The sequence below is a fragment of the Melanerpes formicivorus genome, unplaced genomic scaffold, assembly GCF_026170545.1.
Source record: "Melanerpes formicivorus ecotype bairdi unplaced genomic scaffold, bMelFor1.0.p_v2 SCAF_84, whole genome shotgun sequence".
Classification (NCBI taxonomy): domain Eukaryota; kingdom Metazoa; phylum Chordata; class Aves; order Piciformes; family Picidae; genus Melanerpes; species Melanerpes formicivorus.
In genome coordinates this window covers 2,447,574-2,464,826 of record NW_027142436.1, presented here as the reverse complement: position 1 = coordinate 2,464,826, position 17,253 = coordinate 2,447,574, and the positions used below count along the sequence as shown (strand labels likewise).

General features: G+C 47.0%; 1 protein-coding gene across 4 annotated transcripts in view; it reads right to left on the bottom strand.

Moving 5' to 3' along the window:
- Positions 1 to 17,253, bottom strand: part of HHAT (hedgehog acyltransferase) — a 272,236-nt gene that overhangs the window by 158,065 nt on the left and 96,918 nt on the right. For all 4 annotated transcript variants that reach the window (XM_068165118.1, XM_068165116.1, XM_068165117.1 and 1 more), the window contains one exon: positions 7,068 to 7,103. In XM_068165118.1, the coding sequence (XP_068021219.1) occupies positions 7,068 to 7,103 (36 nt within the window). The remainder of the gene's footprint in view (positions 1 to 7,067; positions 7,104 to 17,253) is intronic.

The window sequence follows — 17,253 nt, the reverse complement described above, 5'->3', positions numbered from 1 at the left end:
TACTCCAGGTGGGGTCTCCCCAGAGCTGAGCAGAGGGGGAGAATCACCTCCCTTGCCCTGCTGGCCACGCTTCTCCTGATGCAGCCCAGGATCTGATTGGCTTTCTGGGCTGCAAGTGCACACTGAGAGCTCCTGGTGAGCTTTTTGTCCACCAGCACCCCCAAGTCTCTCTCCTCAGGGCTGCTCTCAAGCCAGTCCCTGCCCAGCCTGGATTTGTGCCTGGGATTGCCTCCACCCAGCTGCAGGACCCTGCCCTTGGTCTTGTTGAACCTCCTGAGGTTGGCTTCTGCCCACCTCTCCAGCCTGTCCAGGTCCCTCTGGATGGCCTCCCTTCCCTCCAGCTGTCTGCTGCACCACACAGCTTGGTGTCATCAGCAAACTTGCTGAGGGTGCACTCAGTGCCACTGTCCATGGCACCCACAAAGATGTTGAACAAGCCTGGTCCCAGGACTGATCCCTGAGGGACTCTGCTTGTCCCTGGCCTCCACTGGAACATGGACCATTGACAGCCACAATTGCAAATTGCATGCAAATTGCTCTCCTTCCTCCAGATACTTTGCTCCTTAATCAATACAGCACCTTTGTGCTAGCAACAATCTAACTGAGAAGCATGAGACAGAGGCCTAAAATTGTCAGCCATACCACAGGTAACACGAAAGAAGAGAGTATTGATTATTCAGTGAGTGTCTCATAGACACACAGGCTACACAGAAAAGTCAAAATGCATCTGCTCCATCCAGCCATCCTAGACTCCTAGACAAAGCAGTACAAAGACTCAGCAAAATCACTTAGAATTAACTGCATTTGGAATGTATCAGCCAAATTCACACAGTGCAGAAATCACCCTGTAGGGCACTGTTTTCCTCAAGGGTTCTGAAGGAAGAGGAGGGCAACACTGTGGCCAGTTTTTATGGCCAAAGACTAAGGTTACACACTGACTGAAAGCACAGCCTGAAAAGAGGAGGGAAGTTCCAAGGGTACAGGGTAACTGTGGAAGTACTAAGAAAGAGCATAGTGTGCAGGAAGACAAAGACCTTTCAAACAGGATCTGTAGAATGAACAATCCCCACACCCACACTCAGATTTTTGTCCTTGAGGAAATTATTTGGCTTGTTCCAGAGACTAGTTTGGGCATACACTGTTGTGAGAGTTGAGTATGTTCAGCCTGGAGAACAGAAAGCTGTGGGGAGAGCTGTCTAGCTGTTGGGAGTTAAGAATAACCTCTGATCTATTGGAGGGTAGAGAGGCTCTGCAGAGGGACCTCGACAGGCTGGACAGATGGGCAGAGTCCAAGGGCAGGAGATTGAACACATCCAAGTGGCAGGTGCCGCACATTGGCCACAGCAACCCCAGGCAGTGCTACAGGCTGGGGTCAGAGTGGATGGAGAGCAGCCAGGCAGAGAGGGACCTGGGGGTGCTGGTTGATGGTAGGCTGAACATGAGCCTGCAGTGTGCCCAGGCAGCCAAGAGGGCCAATGGCATCCTGGCCTGCATCAGGAACAGTGTGGCCAGCAGGAGCAGGGAGGTCATTCTGCCCCTGTACACTGCACTGGTTAGGCCACACCTCGAGTCCTGTGTCCAGTTCTGGGCCCCTCAGTTTAGGAAGGAGGTTGAGTTGCTGGAATGTGTCCAGAGAAGGGCAACGAAGTTGGTGAGGGACTTAGAACACAGCCCTGTGAGGAGAGACTGAGGGAGCTGGGGTTGCTTAGCCTGGAGGAGACTCAGGGGTGACCTTATTGCTCCCTACAACTACCTGAAGGGAGGTTGTAGACAGGCAGAGGTTGGTCTCTTCTCCCAGGCACCCAGCACCAGAACAAGAGGACACAGTCTCAGGCTGCAGCAGGGGAGGTTTAGGCTGGATGTTAGGAAGAAGTTCTACACAGAGAGAGTGATTGCCCATTGGAATGGGCTGCCCAGGGAGGTGGTGGAGTCACCATCACTGGAGGTGTTCAGGAGGAGACTTGATGGGGTGCTTGGTGCCATGGGTTAGCTGATTAGGTGGTGTTGGATGATAGGTTGGATGGGATGATCTTGAAGGTCTCTTCCAACCTGGTCTGGTCTGGTCTGGTCTATTCTACTCTTTCTATTATATTCTATACTATCTTACTTAACAATGGAGTCAGAGGAAGGATGCAATGCAAAGTACAAAAGCCTGTCGTATCAGATGTTGACTTACCAAGGTCTAAGTGCATTACAAAGGAGGAAGCTCAGAAGTGGTGGGTGGATTTTTTGCATGGCTGGGTTTTTGTTTGTTAGGTTGTTTGGGGGGGTTCCACAGAGAATACAAACAGCAGTTGAGTGAGCTGATTAATGTACTTTTCTTTATTTTTTCATGAGTGTAGGTTACCTAGAACTATAATTCCTCCTTTGCCATGAGACCAGTTTGCACTTACATAGAGGACACTGGCTCAAGAGGACACAGTCTCAAGCTGCACCAGGGGAGATTTAGGCTGGATGTTAGGAAGAAGTTCTTCATAGAGAGATTGCCCATTGGAATGTGCTGCCCAGGGAGGTGGTGGAGTCACCATCACTGGAGGTGTTCAGGAGGAGACTTGATGGGGTGCTTGGTGCTATGGTTTAATTGATTAGGTGGTGTTGGGTGATGGGTTGGAGGTGATGATCTTAAAGGCCTCTTCCAACCTGATCTGGTCTGGTCTGGTCTATTCTATTCTATTCTATTCGTGCCCTGTTTCTAATTAAAAATCAGCAGAGGTGGCAACACCGACTAGATTTTGATTACAAAGCTAAACTACACCTTGCTTCACCTGAGAAAGCTGGAAAAGGGGATGATTGTCAGGCTTTGCATTTGGAGAAATTGTTCAGCAGGTAACAAGCTAAACCTAAATAACCAGCAACTCTAAACAAGCTGAAGTAATTGAAAATTTAGAGGGGACAGTCTCAAGCTGTGCCAGGGGAAGTTTAGGCTGGAGGTGAGGAGAAAGTTCTTCACAGAGAGAGTTGTTAGCTATTGGAATGTGCTGCCCAGGGAGGTGGTGGAGTCCCCATCCCTGGAGGTGTTCAAGAGGGGATTGGATGTGGCACTTGGTGCCATGGCTTAGTCATGAGGTCTGTGGTGACAGGTTGGACTTGATGATCTTTGAGGTCTCTTCCAACCTTGGTGATTCTGTGCAAACCATGGGGTGAGCTGTGAGCACTCCTAGCAGCTGGGCATTTTTTAGGAGACATTAGGGGCACATGGTCCTGCAGCACTTTTCAAAGCCTGCAGCGAATTAGTATGGTTCTGCCTTTTTCAAAGGCACAGCAGTGCTGGAAGTGTGGAGATGTTTCAAAAGGATCACACCTCCAGGAACTGTCATTCTTCTGCACTTGCTCTTATCAGCACTGCCCCAGAGGAAATACTGTTTGGCATTAGGACAGTAAATATTCTCCTATGTTCACAATTTCATTTCATCCAGAGCCCAGTTCTCAGCAGTGGGTGAAATGCCTTGATAAATAGCTTCAGTGAGTAAACAGCACCAGGCAGCCTCTCTCACTCCTTCTCTCTAAACTGATACCCCAAAGGCTACTTTTTATGCATTTTGAACTCTGAAAATACACCCATCACTCCACGCTGAGAATGCTCGGATTTAGGAGAGACAGGCTTGGTTTCCCTGTAATCACAATAAAGAAAATAACCAACAATCAAACAGAGAGGGACCTGGGGGTGTGGATTGACAGCTGCCTAAACATGAGCCACCAGTGTGCCCAGGTGGCCAAGAAGGCCAATGGCATCCTGGCCTGCATCAGGAATAGTGTGGCCAGCAGGAGCAGGGAAGTCATTGTGCCCTGTGCTCAGCACTGGTTAGGCCACACCTTGAGTCCTGTGTCCAGTTCTGGGCCCCTCAGTTTAGGAAGGACATTGAGACACTTGAATGTGTCCAGAGAAGGGCAACAAGGCTGGGGAGAGGCCTTGAGCACAGCCCTGTGAGGAGAGGCTGAGGGAGCTGGGGTTGTTTAGCCTGGAGAAGAGGAGGCTCAGGGGAGACCTTACTGCTGTCTACAACTAACTGAAGGGAGGTTGTAGCCAGGAGGGGTTTGGTCTCTTCTCCCAGGCACCCAGCACCAGAACAAGAGGACACAGTCTCAAGCTGCACCAGGGGAAGTTTAGGCTGGAGGTGAGGAGAAAGTTCTTCCCAGAGAGAGCTGTTAGCCATTGGAATGTGCTGCCCAGGGAGGTGGTGGAGTCACCATCCCTGGAGGTGTTTAAAATAAGACTGGATGAGGCACTCAGTGCCATGGCTTGGCTGATTAGATGGTGTTGAGTGATAGGTTGGACTTGATGATCTTGAAGGTCTTTTCCAGCCTGGTTAATTCTGTGTATCTGTGTGTTCAAGAGGGGATTGGATGTGGCACTTGGTGCCATGGTTTAGTCATGAGGTCTGTGGTGACAGGTTGGACTCGATGATCTTTGAGGTCTCTTCCAGCCTTGGTGATTCTGTGACTCTATGTGCGATTATTCCAAGGTAAAGCTCTTAACAGACAGATATTGCAACATTTTAGTGTGATGAAATAACTGACAGAATGACTTCTCTCAGGGACTGAAGACTACAACAAACTTAGTCTTTCATGGTACACATCAAATTTCTTTGTAATGATTAACAGACACTCAGAGGTACATTGTTACAAATGAACACAAAGACATTCTTAATGAAGATTTGTGAATTTGCTCACACACAAAGAACTCCAAATGGCAAAACCCAATTCCTTAGAGCAGTGCTTGAATGCATTAATCTCCCTTTTCTCATTGAAGTGCCCTGCTTTAATCACTACATTCTTCTAAATGTCAGCAAACAAACAGTGATTCCACTTCTGTCATTCATCTTCAGAACACAGTACATCCCTTGCACCAAATCAGCCATGTTTTTCTATTAAGAAGCTAAAGCTCCAGAGTCACAATTTGCTATAGAGTGTAAGCCCTTATTAAAAGGTAATAAGGCATTTGAGTTACTAGTGGAGAAAAACTTGTTAAAAGTCTCTTCAGTCCAAGTAAAATTCAGACTTCCTCAGGAACACAGCCACCGAAATTTCCTGAAGGGTACCTGAAGAGGTTCCTGTCACGGTAGGGTCAAATGACCCCAGCACAAACCCAGACAGACACTAAGGTGTCCTAGACATGATCCCCTCTCCCCACTCCTTCCTGCAAGATGCCAGGGTAGCACAGGAAAAGGAACAAAGGGGACAGGACCATGCATGTCTGGGAAATAACTCTGGACCTATGGTAAGGGCATGTGTGCTGGCCACAGCCTGGCAGAACCCTTTCCCATTGGATAACTATGTGCTGGTTTCATGCCCTATTGGTCCAGCCAATCTCAGGCACGACTTATATACAGGCTGATTTCTAGTTGCCTGTACCTTGCTCAAGCCTTGCTTTTGCCTTGTTCAAGCCTTGCTTAGCCTTGCTCAAGCCTTGCTTTTGCCATGTTCAAGCCTTGCTTAGCCTTGCTCAAGCCTTGCTTTTGCCTTGTTCAAGCCTTGCTTAGCCTTGCTCAAGCCTTGCTTTTGCCTTGTTCAAGCCTTGCTCAAGCCTTGCTTTTGCCTTGTTCAAGCCTTGCATAGCCTTGCTCAAGCCTTGCTTTTGCCATGTTCAAGCCTTGCTTAGCCTTGCTCAAGCCTTGCTTTTGCCTTGTTCAAGCCTTGCTTAGCCTTGCTCAGCCTTGCTGAAGCTGCATGCTTGAACCTGCTTGGACCTTTTGTCTTGAAACTACCTCGAGTTGCATCGCCTCAAGTTTCCCAGTCCAGCACCTGGGATAAAGCCATGAGCATGCACACCACAAGCTAGCAGAGGAGCCACGAGCCAAGGAGTCAGAGCCAAGCCTGCTTCCCCTTGTGATCACGACCTTACTGTGCCTCAATTCACCCAGGACAAAGCAAGCGCCCGTCGCCATAGCGTCATTCAGAGCCCGCTGTCTGCTGAAGCCAGACCTGCCATCGATGACCATGTGGCATTCCTGCCAGCAACCAGCTGTGCCTGGCACATGAGAGTGTCCCAAAGCCTCTGATACACAGCAGCAGCACTCCCTACCTGGGTACAACCAGCTGTGAGTAGTTGATTAAGTGCCTCTTTGGCACAATAGTTCTTGTTGGGTCTCCCCCCGGTGTGGTTGAGGCCATTTTGCTCCTGGGGTGTTCTCTTTCTGTTATATTCCTCCCAGTTTGCATAAAACAGTTCAATTGTTATAGTTGCCCACTGACTGTACATCCCATTCTAACTGTACACTGAACCTTTTGATATGTTTGGCAATTTTGACATTAATAAAAGTTATTAATATTTTGATGACTATTGCCACGTTGCTTATAAACAAAGAAAAATTATATCCCTTGGACAGTTCTTGTGACAGCAACACTGGCAACTAGGTAATCAAGCCAAAGAGTTACCAACTGTGATGGGCTACACCCATCCTGGAAGCTGGGGAGGAGGGCTTGTAAGAGCTTTGCCCTCCCTGCAGGGCGTTTTCCCCCTGGGAAACAGTTAATCTGTTCCACCCTCCCTCCCTGCTCAGCAAGAGTATAAGAGGGAGAGCACTGCAGCCATTAGTGCTCTTGGGCCCTGCCTTTGCTTGGACAAGAACTGCTGGTGGCTCCCTGCTTCTCTGCCACATGGTCAGGCCTGAACCTTCTCCCTGCTGCCTCTGCGCCTCTTCAGGGAGACTGGGTTTGTATTCTTGTTGTTTTTTTCTCTCCCATCCATCCTTGTTCCTTGCCCTTGTGAACCTTACCTGTTATTGTAACACATATTTATATATCAATACATATTGTTTAAAGAAAACTCTTTACCTCTCTACTTCCAAACCGACTCCAAATTATTTCTTGGTGGATTTGCTCCTTCCCTTTCTTTTATCTCTCTATTGGGAAGGAGGAGGAGGGAGTGGGGGAGGGAGTCTCCGCCTTGCCCCCATCTGAGCTCTTAAGTCTCAGTTAAGGCACAAACCACCACACCAACATTCACAAACTAACATATAAATGGAAGACAAAAGAAGCAGCACCGAGTTCACGTGGCCATCTCTAATCAGAGCAACAGAAATGCTTGTTAGTATGGAACAGCAAGTAGAAAACAAGCATTCCCTTACCTGACCAGAAAGCGATGCAGCCCAACGTCAAAACTCCTGCAAGACAAAAAGAGTCACCACAGTCTAATTATCAAAGAAAAAACACAATCCTGTTGGGCATTGTAACAACACTACCTCAAAGCAATCAATAAAATGTAAAGTTACCAGAAATTACAAAACAGAAGCAAAAGTGTAACACACAAATTTCTTTCTCTAACAACATGTGGAGTTTAAGATGCTCATCATAGGGAAAAATTTAGATGCACATTAAAAAGCTCACAAATTCCTTACTTTGAGTATTTCTTCTGCGCCCAGTTCTGGGCCCCTCAATTTAAGAAGGACACTGAGACTCTTGAACATGTCCAGAGAAGGGCAACGAGGCTGAGGAGAGGTCTGGAGCACAGCCCTGTGAGGAGAGGCTGAGGGAGCTGGGGTTGCTTAGCCTGGAGAGGAGGAGGCTCAGGGGAGACCTCATTGCTGTCTACAGCTACCTGAAGGGAAGTTGTAGCCAGGTGGGGGTTGGTCTCTTCTCCCAGGCAACCAGCACCAGAACAAGAGGACACAGTCTCAAGCTGCACCAGGGGAAGTTTAGGCTGGAGGTGAGGAGAAAGTTCTTCACTGAGAGAGTTGTTAGCCATTGGAATGTGCTGCCCAGGGAGGTGGTGGAGTCACCATCCATGGAGGTGTTCAAGAGGGGATTGGATGTGGCACTTGGTGCCATGGTTTAGTAGTCATGAGGTGTTAGGTGATAGGTTGGACTTGATGATCTTTCAGGTCTTTTCCAACTTTATTGATTCTATGATTCAATAAAACAGTAACATTCAGAGTAAAACCCACAGAAAGCACAAACTGTGTATATTCTGTTACTGGAAATAATGGAAGCATTCTGAGAACCAGGGGCTCTGCATGTTTCCTGTCACATGCAGGTAAAGCCTATATGCAAATCTACAGTGGAATCCTCTTTATCCTTTTCTGCTCTGCACTAAAATGTGATTGCTGTGAATTCTCTCCATGATACAATAATTAAAGAACCCATTTATGTCTCCTTCAGATACACTGAATATAGTAAGAAGCGGGCCTTGCAAATGTGTTCCGCCCCGATCTGGCGAGCTAAACAACACTGAGGCCTTTTGACAGTAGAATGGAATAGAATAGAATTAACCAAGGTTGGAAGAGACCTTTGAGATCAAGTCCAACCTATCACCCAACACCATCTAATCAACTAAACCATGGCAGCAAGCACCCCATCCAGTCTCTTCCTAAGCACCTCCAGGGATGGTGAGTCCATACCTCCCTGGGCAGCACATTCCAATGGCCAATCTCTCATTCTGTGAAGAACTTCTTCCTAACATCCAGCCTAAACTTCCCCTGGCACAGCTTGAGACTGTGTCCTCTTGTTCTGGTGCTGGTTGCCTGGGAGAAGAGACCAACCCCCACCTGGCTATGACCTCCCTTCAGGTAGTTGTAGACAGCAAGAAGGTCTCCCCTGAGCCTCCTCTTCTCCAGGCTAAGCAACCCCAGCTCCCTCAGCCTCTCCTCACAGGGCTGTGCTCCAAACCCCTCCCTAGCTTTTTTGCCCTTCTCTGGGCACGTTCCAACAACTCAACATCTTTCCTACACTACACTACATTACACTGCATTACACTACATTACATCACACTACATTACAAGGACCATACCTGAAAACAGCACTAACACCACACATTAGCAATTTGCACCAGCATTTCTTTCCCTTTTCTGTTTCCCCCATCCAGCTCAGGAGAATCAAGCTCACAAACAGTGTAATAGGAAAGCCTACACACTACAGGATGGTACCTGTTGATCTGAGACATTTACCTAGTATTTGAACCATTTGCTAATATTGGAAAATTGATCATAGAATCAATCAGGGTTGGAAGGGACCGCAAGGATCATCTAGCTATTTGCTTTCCTTTGCATCTGCTCAATAATTAACAAAGAGCAACAGGCCCCAGCTCATCTTCATGTTCGTCATAGTATCATAGTACAGTGTCATAGTATCAGTCAGGGATGGAAGGGACCACAAGGATCATCCAGTTCCAACCCCCCTGCCATGGGCAGGGACACCCCACACTAGAGCAGCCTGGCCAGAGCCTCAGCCAGCCTGGGCTTAAACACCTCCAGGGACAGCACCCCAACCACCTCCCTGGACAACCCATTCCAGGGCTTCACCACTCTCATGGGGAAGAACTTCCTCCTCACCTCCAGCCTGAATCTCCCCACCTCCAGCTTCATTCCATTCCCCCTAGTCCTATCACTACCTGAGATCCTGAGCAGTCCCTCCCCAGCCTTCTTCTAGGCTGGGAAGGGACTTGAAAATGTCTTATTTTCAGTGCTGGACTTGCTGTTAAACAGGCTTACATTCTGTATACAGACAATATTTTGGCATATGCTAAGCTCTTGGGCATTCTGTTCCAAAATATCCTTTTTGGTCATTTGAGTACAACATTTTTATATTAACAGTCTGCTTGGAGTGTGCTGCCTCTTGTTTGAAACATCAAGAGAAGTCATCACTTAGTTAATGGCATCCTGATAACCAACAGACAGATAATGAGCTGCAGAAATTCCAGGAGTTAACAGGGAGGGAAAATCCACTGGTTCAGCAGGCTGGTGAATAGGGGAGTGAATGTCTCACTTTACAGTAAAAATATCTGCCAGGAATAAGCACATGGTCATCACTGAACCTGTATTTCCACATTTCTTTCCTAAAATCATTCACCACTACTGTCATATTACCATCTCATTATAATGCATGAAGTGTGTCCAGCTGTCCCTCTGCACTCCTCCTGCCTGGACACAGACTGTACATTTGGCTCCCCCTCGTCACTAAAATATTCTGTGTTGTACAGACACTTCTCTGTATCAGAGCTGCCCACAGTCTGTATTTATAGCTCTGAAAAACCTCTCCTTCCTAGGACTGAGCACTTCAGTATGCAGAGTTCCAGGCAACAGTCATATGTTAACAGTCATCTTACACACTCTTTAGTCCAGCTCACTCTCAAGTTTTCTTAGCTCTTCTCTCATAGCAGTGCCTAAATCCCCTCTCTCTGAAAGGGCACAACTGAACTTCTTGTGAACAGAGATGGGGAGCCTAACAGTATGACCACTTTTGACCCCAAAACAAAAGCCAAAGCACTTGGCCTGCAATAGGGATGGAACCTGAGCAATCCTGCCAACTTGAGACGATCAGAGATGAAGGAGGCTGGGCTGGAACCAAGCTGAGGCAGAATGGATTCAGACAGGGAGGGAAAATGAGCCAGCTTGCTGTGGACTTACACATCATCATTTCTCTTGTTTGGTTTTTTGTTTACCTTTTAAAAATCCCATAATGCCCTTGCTGCTAAAAAAGAGATTTGTAACTTCATTTCAGATGGGATTTAGTTACTGAGACATTTCCACAAAATATTAAAGAGGTATTAAAAATGAACATGCATAGAACCAATTTACTAGAATGAATGGCAAGGAAGGAAAAAGATCAGAGCCTCATTAGTATAAACTCATCATAGGCAGACAGGTGCCATTATTCCTGAGGTTGATGCTGCACTGATACATTTCAACTGATGAACTAACATCTTGAATTCTCAGCACTGAAATCAGTTATTTAAAGATGTAACCACACTGTGACCAACACAATTACAAGAATATACAGGAGCATTACACTGCCTACCTAGATCTTAAAGACACCTTGGGAAGTCCAATTGACTAGTTGCAAAAGCAAGAACAACATGGCAAATTTCAAACTGTAAATGGGAGAAATTGCATTACTTAAGGCTAGGGATATTGGATACACACACTTTTAAGCACCTAGGATAGGAAACAGACTTTTGCAAGGACAAATTACAAGGTCCAAAGCTAGGATTATGGCAGACTGGTTTTGACAAAACACTACCCACAGACCCTTGTTCATACTTAAATACATACAATGTTTGAGACTACAACTGAGGTGAAAATACAAAGAAGTAACAATGGAAACACATCTGATAGATGTAATGAATGCCTCTGTTCTCAGACAGAAAAGCTAACAAGGAGTGAAGAGCATTCAGATTGCAGGTTTGGGGGAATAAGCAAATTCATCACAAGAAAGAAGAGAGCAAGCAATCAAACTGGTTAGGCCACACCTTGAGTCCTGTGTCCAGTTCTGGGCCCCTCAGTTTAGGAAGGAGGTTGACTTGTTGGAACGAGTCCAGAGAAGGGCAACAAAGTTGGTGAGGGGCTTGGAACACAGCCCTGTGAGGAGAGGCTGAGGGAGCTGGGGTTGCTTAGCCTGGAGAGGAGGAGACTCAGGGGTGACCTTATTGCTCTCCTCAACTACCTGAAGAGGGGTTGTGGACAGGCAGAGGTTGGTCTCTTCTCCCAGGCAACCAGCACCAGGACAAGAGGACACAGTCTCAAGCTGTGCCAGGGGAGGTTTAGACTGGAGCTTAGGAAGAAGTTCTATACAGAGAGAGTGATTGCCCATTGGAATGGGCTGCCTGGGGAGGTGGTGGAGTCAACATCACTGGAGGTGTTTAGGAAGAGTCTGGATGGGGTGCTTGGTGATTGGTTTAGTTGATCAGATGGTGTTCAAGAGGGGATTGGATGTGGCACTTGGTGCCATGGTTTAGTTGTTTAGGTGGGTTGGATTGGTTGATAGGTTGGACACGATGATCTTGAAGGTCTCTTCCAACCTGGTCTATTCTTCTATTCTATTCTATTCTATTCTAAACTGCATTTGTATTAAGAATTTTATAGTGACCCATTGAACATCACAGGAATCTACCTATTAGGTATGACAGGGTGTCTCCACAACTAATTTGGAATTACACCTGGACACATGGACATGTGCATATACTGCTGGGAGCTGGGGTTGTTTAGCCTGGAGAAGAGAAGGCTCAGGGGAGACCTTCTTGCTCTCTACAACTACCTGAAAGGTGGTTGTAGCCAGGAAGGGGTTGGTCTCTTCTCTCTAGCAACCAACACCAGAACAAGAGGACACAGTCTCAAGCTGTGCCAGGGGAAGTTTAGGCTGGAGGTGAGGAGAAAGTTCTTCACTGAGAGAGTTGTTAGCCATTGGAATGTGCTGCCCAGGGAGGTGGTGGAGTCACCGTCCCTGGAGGTGTTCAAGAGGGGATTGGATGTGGCACATGGTGCCATGGTCTAGTCATGAGGTCTGTGGTGACAGGTTGGACTCGATGATCTTTGAGGTCTCTTCCAACCTTATTGATTCTATGAGATACTAGGCTAAGTCTAGTTTAACAGAATAGTAATGCTAGTCTTTGAACAGAGCAAAATCTTGACTAGTCAGTGGAACAACAAAGGAGGGATTTATTTAACCTTTTATTTCATAACCATGTTACCCACTGTAGAGAATTTGACAGCTGTTTTCTTCATTAAAAATGTCTTTAATTCTACTCCTCTGAAGGGCAGTTTTGAATCACAGTTCTGTATGCAACTTTAATGTTTTTAAGCGTGGAAGTTCTGGTTTCTGACACATTTCAACCAAAGACCATACATCTGCTCCTTCCTAATCAAATCCACCTTTTCCCATCATCAACTCGAAATTGGTGACCAACAATATCCATACAAGGACCTTTTCCAAAATCTGGTCTCTGAAACCTCTGCCTGCAAGCACACACCTCTCTTCAAAGTACAGTTCTGAAATGATTTCAGACATGCAGCTTCTGCTTTGAAAGCTGAATGCATAATGAAACAAGCTGCCTCCCAATTTGCATTCAGCACAAAGCTGATGGGAGGGGAAAAGGAAAAAAGCAAAGAAAAAAAGCAAAGAATCCTCTTCTAGAGAAAATTACATGAAAAGGCAGAATCATGCTGGTATGAACCACTGCACAGGCACTGAAACTGTAATCCTGATGATACCCAGGAAAAAAAAGAAAGTGCAAACTCCCTCTTTTTGTCCCCTTGCTGCAGAAAGGCAGAGATCCAGACCTGAAAGCCAAAGGAGCAAAACTGTGACAAGTTTCAGTTCAGGCTGCAATAAAGGTATCAGAGAAGCCTATCACCCATTTCCCCCCTGTGTCCACCAGTACTTTGGACTCACTCTGAGCTTTCCATCTGTCCAAGGTCCTTAAAGCTGGTCCTTATTGTGAGATCCTGTGTGCACCACTTGCTGCTTAGGAGTGCCACAGTGCATGGTCCTTCAGCCATACCTGCCTATTGTAGGCTGGTGCATGCTGGTATCAGTCAGGATGAAAAACTGCTCAGGACCTTCTCTTAGGAGGTGGTCCACACTTTCCTGGCCACTGAAGAGTCTTTACAAGACCAGCACTTCCATTAGCACTCTTTACAAAGAAGTATGGCATTGTGCTGGGAGATGCTGACTATGAGTCTTTTTCTACATCAGAACGTTTGCAGTGCAGACTCAGAGGTCATTGAAGACAGCTGCTTTCACTGACACCATGCTCCCAAGTTGATCCATTGTCCCTCTTTCTCAAGCAATGCCTTACAGAAGGGATGCTCAAAAGCCTGTAAAAGGGAAAATTCCCCTGGCAGATGTCTCACCAGCTAGCAGTTCTAAACTACTTTTCTGGATCCTCCTTATTTCTGTTCCATCCTTCTTCCCCAACAGCAATTCCTTGTGGCAACTTCCCCAAACTGGCAATTCCTCAGAGATGACAGCTTCCAAATTACCAGTCTGCAGCATAAGTCACAATGTGCTTTAGAGGCCTGTCTGAAGAGTAAGATCACTACAGGGAAAATATGAGCTCTCAATGTGCACCTTCAGCCCAGAAAGCCAATCAGATCCTGGGCTGCATCAGGACAAGTGTGGCCAGCAGGGCAAGGGAGGTGATTCTCCCCCTCTGCTCAGCTCTGGGGAGACCCCACCTGGACTACTGCCTCCAGTTCTGGAGCCCCTATTCCAAGAGGGATCTGGAGGTGCTGGAAGGTGTCCAGAGAAGGGCCAGGAGGATGAGCAGAGGGCTGGAGCACCTCTCCTGTGAGGACAGACTGAAGGAGTTGGGGCTGTTCAGTCTGGAGAAGAGAAGGCTCCCAGGTGACCTCATTGTGGCCTTCCAGTATCTGAAGGGGGCTACAGGAAGGCTGGGGAGGGACTGCTCAGCATGTCAGGTAGTGATAGGACTAGGGGGAATGGAATGAAGCTGGAGGTGGGGAGATTCAGGCTGGAGGTGAGGAGGAAGTTCTTGCCCATGAGAGTGGTGAAGCCCTGGAATGGGTTGTCCAGGGAGGTGGTTGAGGCCCTGTCCCTGAAGGTGTTTAAGCCCAGGCTGGCTGAGGCTCTGGCCAGGCTGATCTAGAGTGGGGTGTCCCTGCCCATGGCAGGGGGATTGGAACTGGATGATCCTTGTGGTGCCTTCTAACCCTGAATGATACTATGATACTATGATACTATCAAGATCTTAAGAGCCTGCTTAAGTCTAAATCTCTGGCTTCAACGGATTGGGTTTTGTTTGCAACTTTGATTTTGTTTTAACCATCTGCAACACAGCAAACTAGTAGCAGCAGCTTACTTCCATCTCAACACAAAAATGCATCAAAGAGTAAAAAAGAAAGATCAATTTCATTTGAAAGAGCAAATATGAAGACTGTCAAATTCTTTTGTATCATGCCTTTGACAACCAATTTCTTGTTATGGTAATAAGCAGGACTTGGATGTACATGAAGATATCCTTATCACATTCTCTGACACTTGCTTAAGGACATACTGGAATTTTTACACTTCATGCTTGGATAAAACAGTTTGAAATCCTGTCCTGTTTCTTCCTGTAATGATTCAGCAGTGCCAGGCTGCCTGTTGTTTTTCTCCATTATTAGAATAGCCAAAGCTGCCACTATGTTCAGCCCATGCCAGAAGCCTCCACCTGGGGCTCCTGCTCAGTGCTGTAGAGACAGGTCCAGTTCTGTGCCCCTCAGTTTAAGAAGGACATTGAGACACTTGAAGGTGTCCAGAGAAGGGCAACAAGGCTGGGGAGAGGCCTTGAGCACAGCCCTGTGAGGAGAGGCTGAGGGAGCTGGGATTGTTTAGCCTGGAGAAGAGGAGGCTCAGGGGTGACCTCATTGCTCTCTACAACTACCTGAAGGGTGGTTGTAGCCAGGAAGGGGTTGGTCTCCTCTCTGAAGCAACCAGCACCAGAACAAGAGGACACAGTCTCAAGCTGTGCCAGGGGAAGTTTAGGCCGGAGGTGAGGAGGAAGTTCTTCACAGAGAGAGTCATTCGTCATTGGAATGTGCTGCCCAGGGAGGTGGTGGAGTCCCCATCCCTGGAGGTGTTCAAGAGGGGATTGGATGTGGCACTTGGTGCCATGGTTTAGTCATGAGGTCTGTGGTGACAGGTTGGACTTGATGATCTTTGATGTCTCTTCCAACCTTAGCGATACTGTGATATTCTGTACCAATGTAGCCAAAGCTAAAACATTCACCTTACTGCACAGAGTACTTTCTAACTATGTCATCATTTTAAGGTTGAATGAAACAAATTCTAAGCATTTTGCTTGCAAAATATGTCCTTCACAGCACCACAGGTTGAAGCTAGGGCTTCCTGGACCTATGAGGAAGGTGGGAATGCACAACAAAATCCTGACCCAGTTCTTCATACAAAGAGAGATTGGCCATTGGAATGTGCTGCCCAGGGAGGTGGTGGAGTCACCATCCCTGGAGGTGTTTAGGAGGAGACTTCCTAAACCCCTCCAGTGATGGTGACTCCACCACCTCCCCAGGCAGCCCATTCCAATGGGCAATCACTCTCTCTGTGTAGAACTTCTTCCTAACCTCCAGCCTAAACCTCCCCTGGCACAGCCTGAGACTGGAATTGGCTCTGTTTCTCACATACCCATCACACTGGATCTTGGCAATACAGCTCAGCAGACTCTTTCTTAAAAGGAGCAGATCTCATTTGTATGATGTTGATCTCCCCTCCAACCCTTCAGAAGAAATATTGCTTTAATTTGATACCTTTTCTTGATTCTTCAAAAGCCTGCAGGAGCTTATGAAGAGCAGATGAAACCTAACACCCATTAGTGGCAAACTCCCACGGGGTAAATTCTTCAGTTTTCCTTGAGACTCTTGCCATGCAGTGTGATTGCCCAATTACTAGGAGATCCTTACTGCAAACAGAGCAATGAAGGTTATTAATAGCCATAACTCATTTTCTGCAGCGGTGGTGAGCAGGCAGAGTGCTGTTTGCCCCATGGGAGCAGCAGTAATAGTCTGTGTGTATGCAGAGCTCATGTCAAACACTGTGGAGAATGGGCTTAAAGGGGTGCTCAGCAGTAGGTGGGCTTAGCTGGCTTGCTACAAAGCCCAGCATTACAGTAACAAAGCAGCCACTATGCAAATCAATCTCCAATTAGGCAATTTAGACCCCAAAAGGATCCGAGTGCTCCTTTATTGCGTGTTTTCACACTCCAAAGAGAGAAATAAGACATTGTTTTTTCCCTACTGAAAAGATTTAAGGAGCCTTTAAAGCTTGAATGTAGGCAGCAAATTGAGCTGTGCAGTAGCTAAGAACTGTAGCCTGCACTCATTTGGCTGACGTCAAAAGCAGTTAAACCTTTTGTCTCTGAGAGAATGACTAACCAGTCCGAGACTAAAGCATCTTGCACATATTCAGGTGACATGTTGGCTAAAGTAATGAGTTACTGATCAATGCCCAGCTTCAAGCACTACAGCAGTCAGTGAAAAATGTAACAAGTGAATCAGTTACCTTTCCACATGGAAACGAGTCAACCCCCTCCTGAAAAATGACCACTAGTTCTGCAGTTAAATGCCCAACTTTGGGGTGAGCAGCTTAAGGGTTCTGATATTAGCAAGTTGGAGTGACATTTAAATGCTCTGCACAACTCCACAGCCTTTCTAAGGAGGCTCTCTTCAGAAGACCACCCTGACTCGGGCTGTTACTTCTCCACACAGTGACTGTTCATTTCACAGAAGAGCATACTGCTCGGGAGTACCACACAGGCTGTAGGTGGCACGGACACACACACAGCAGGACCTGCCTTACATTTAACCCTAGGAATGGAATGGAATGGAATGGAATGGAATGGAATGGAATGGAATGGAATAGAATAGAATAGAATAGAATAGAATAGGTTGGAAAAGACCTTCAAGATCAAGTCCAGCCTACTACCCAACACCACCTAATCAACTAAACCATGGCACCAAGCACCCCATCCAGCCTCTTCCTAAACACCTCCAGTGATGGTGACTCCACCACCTCCCTGGGCAGCACATTCCA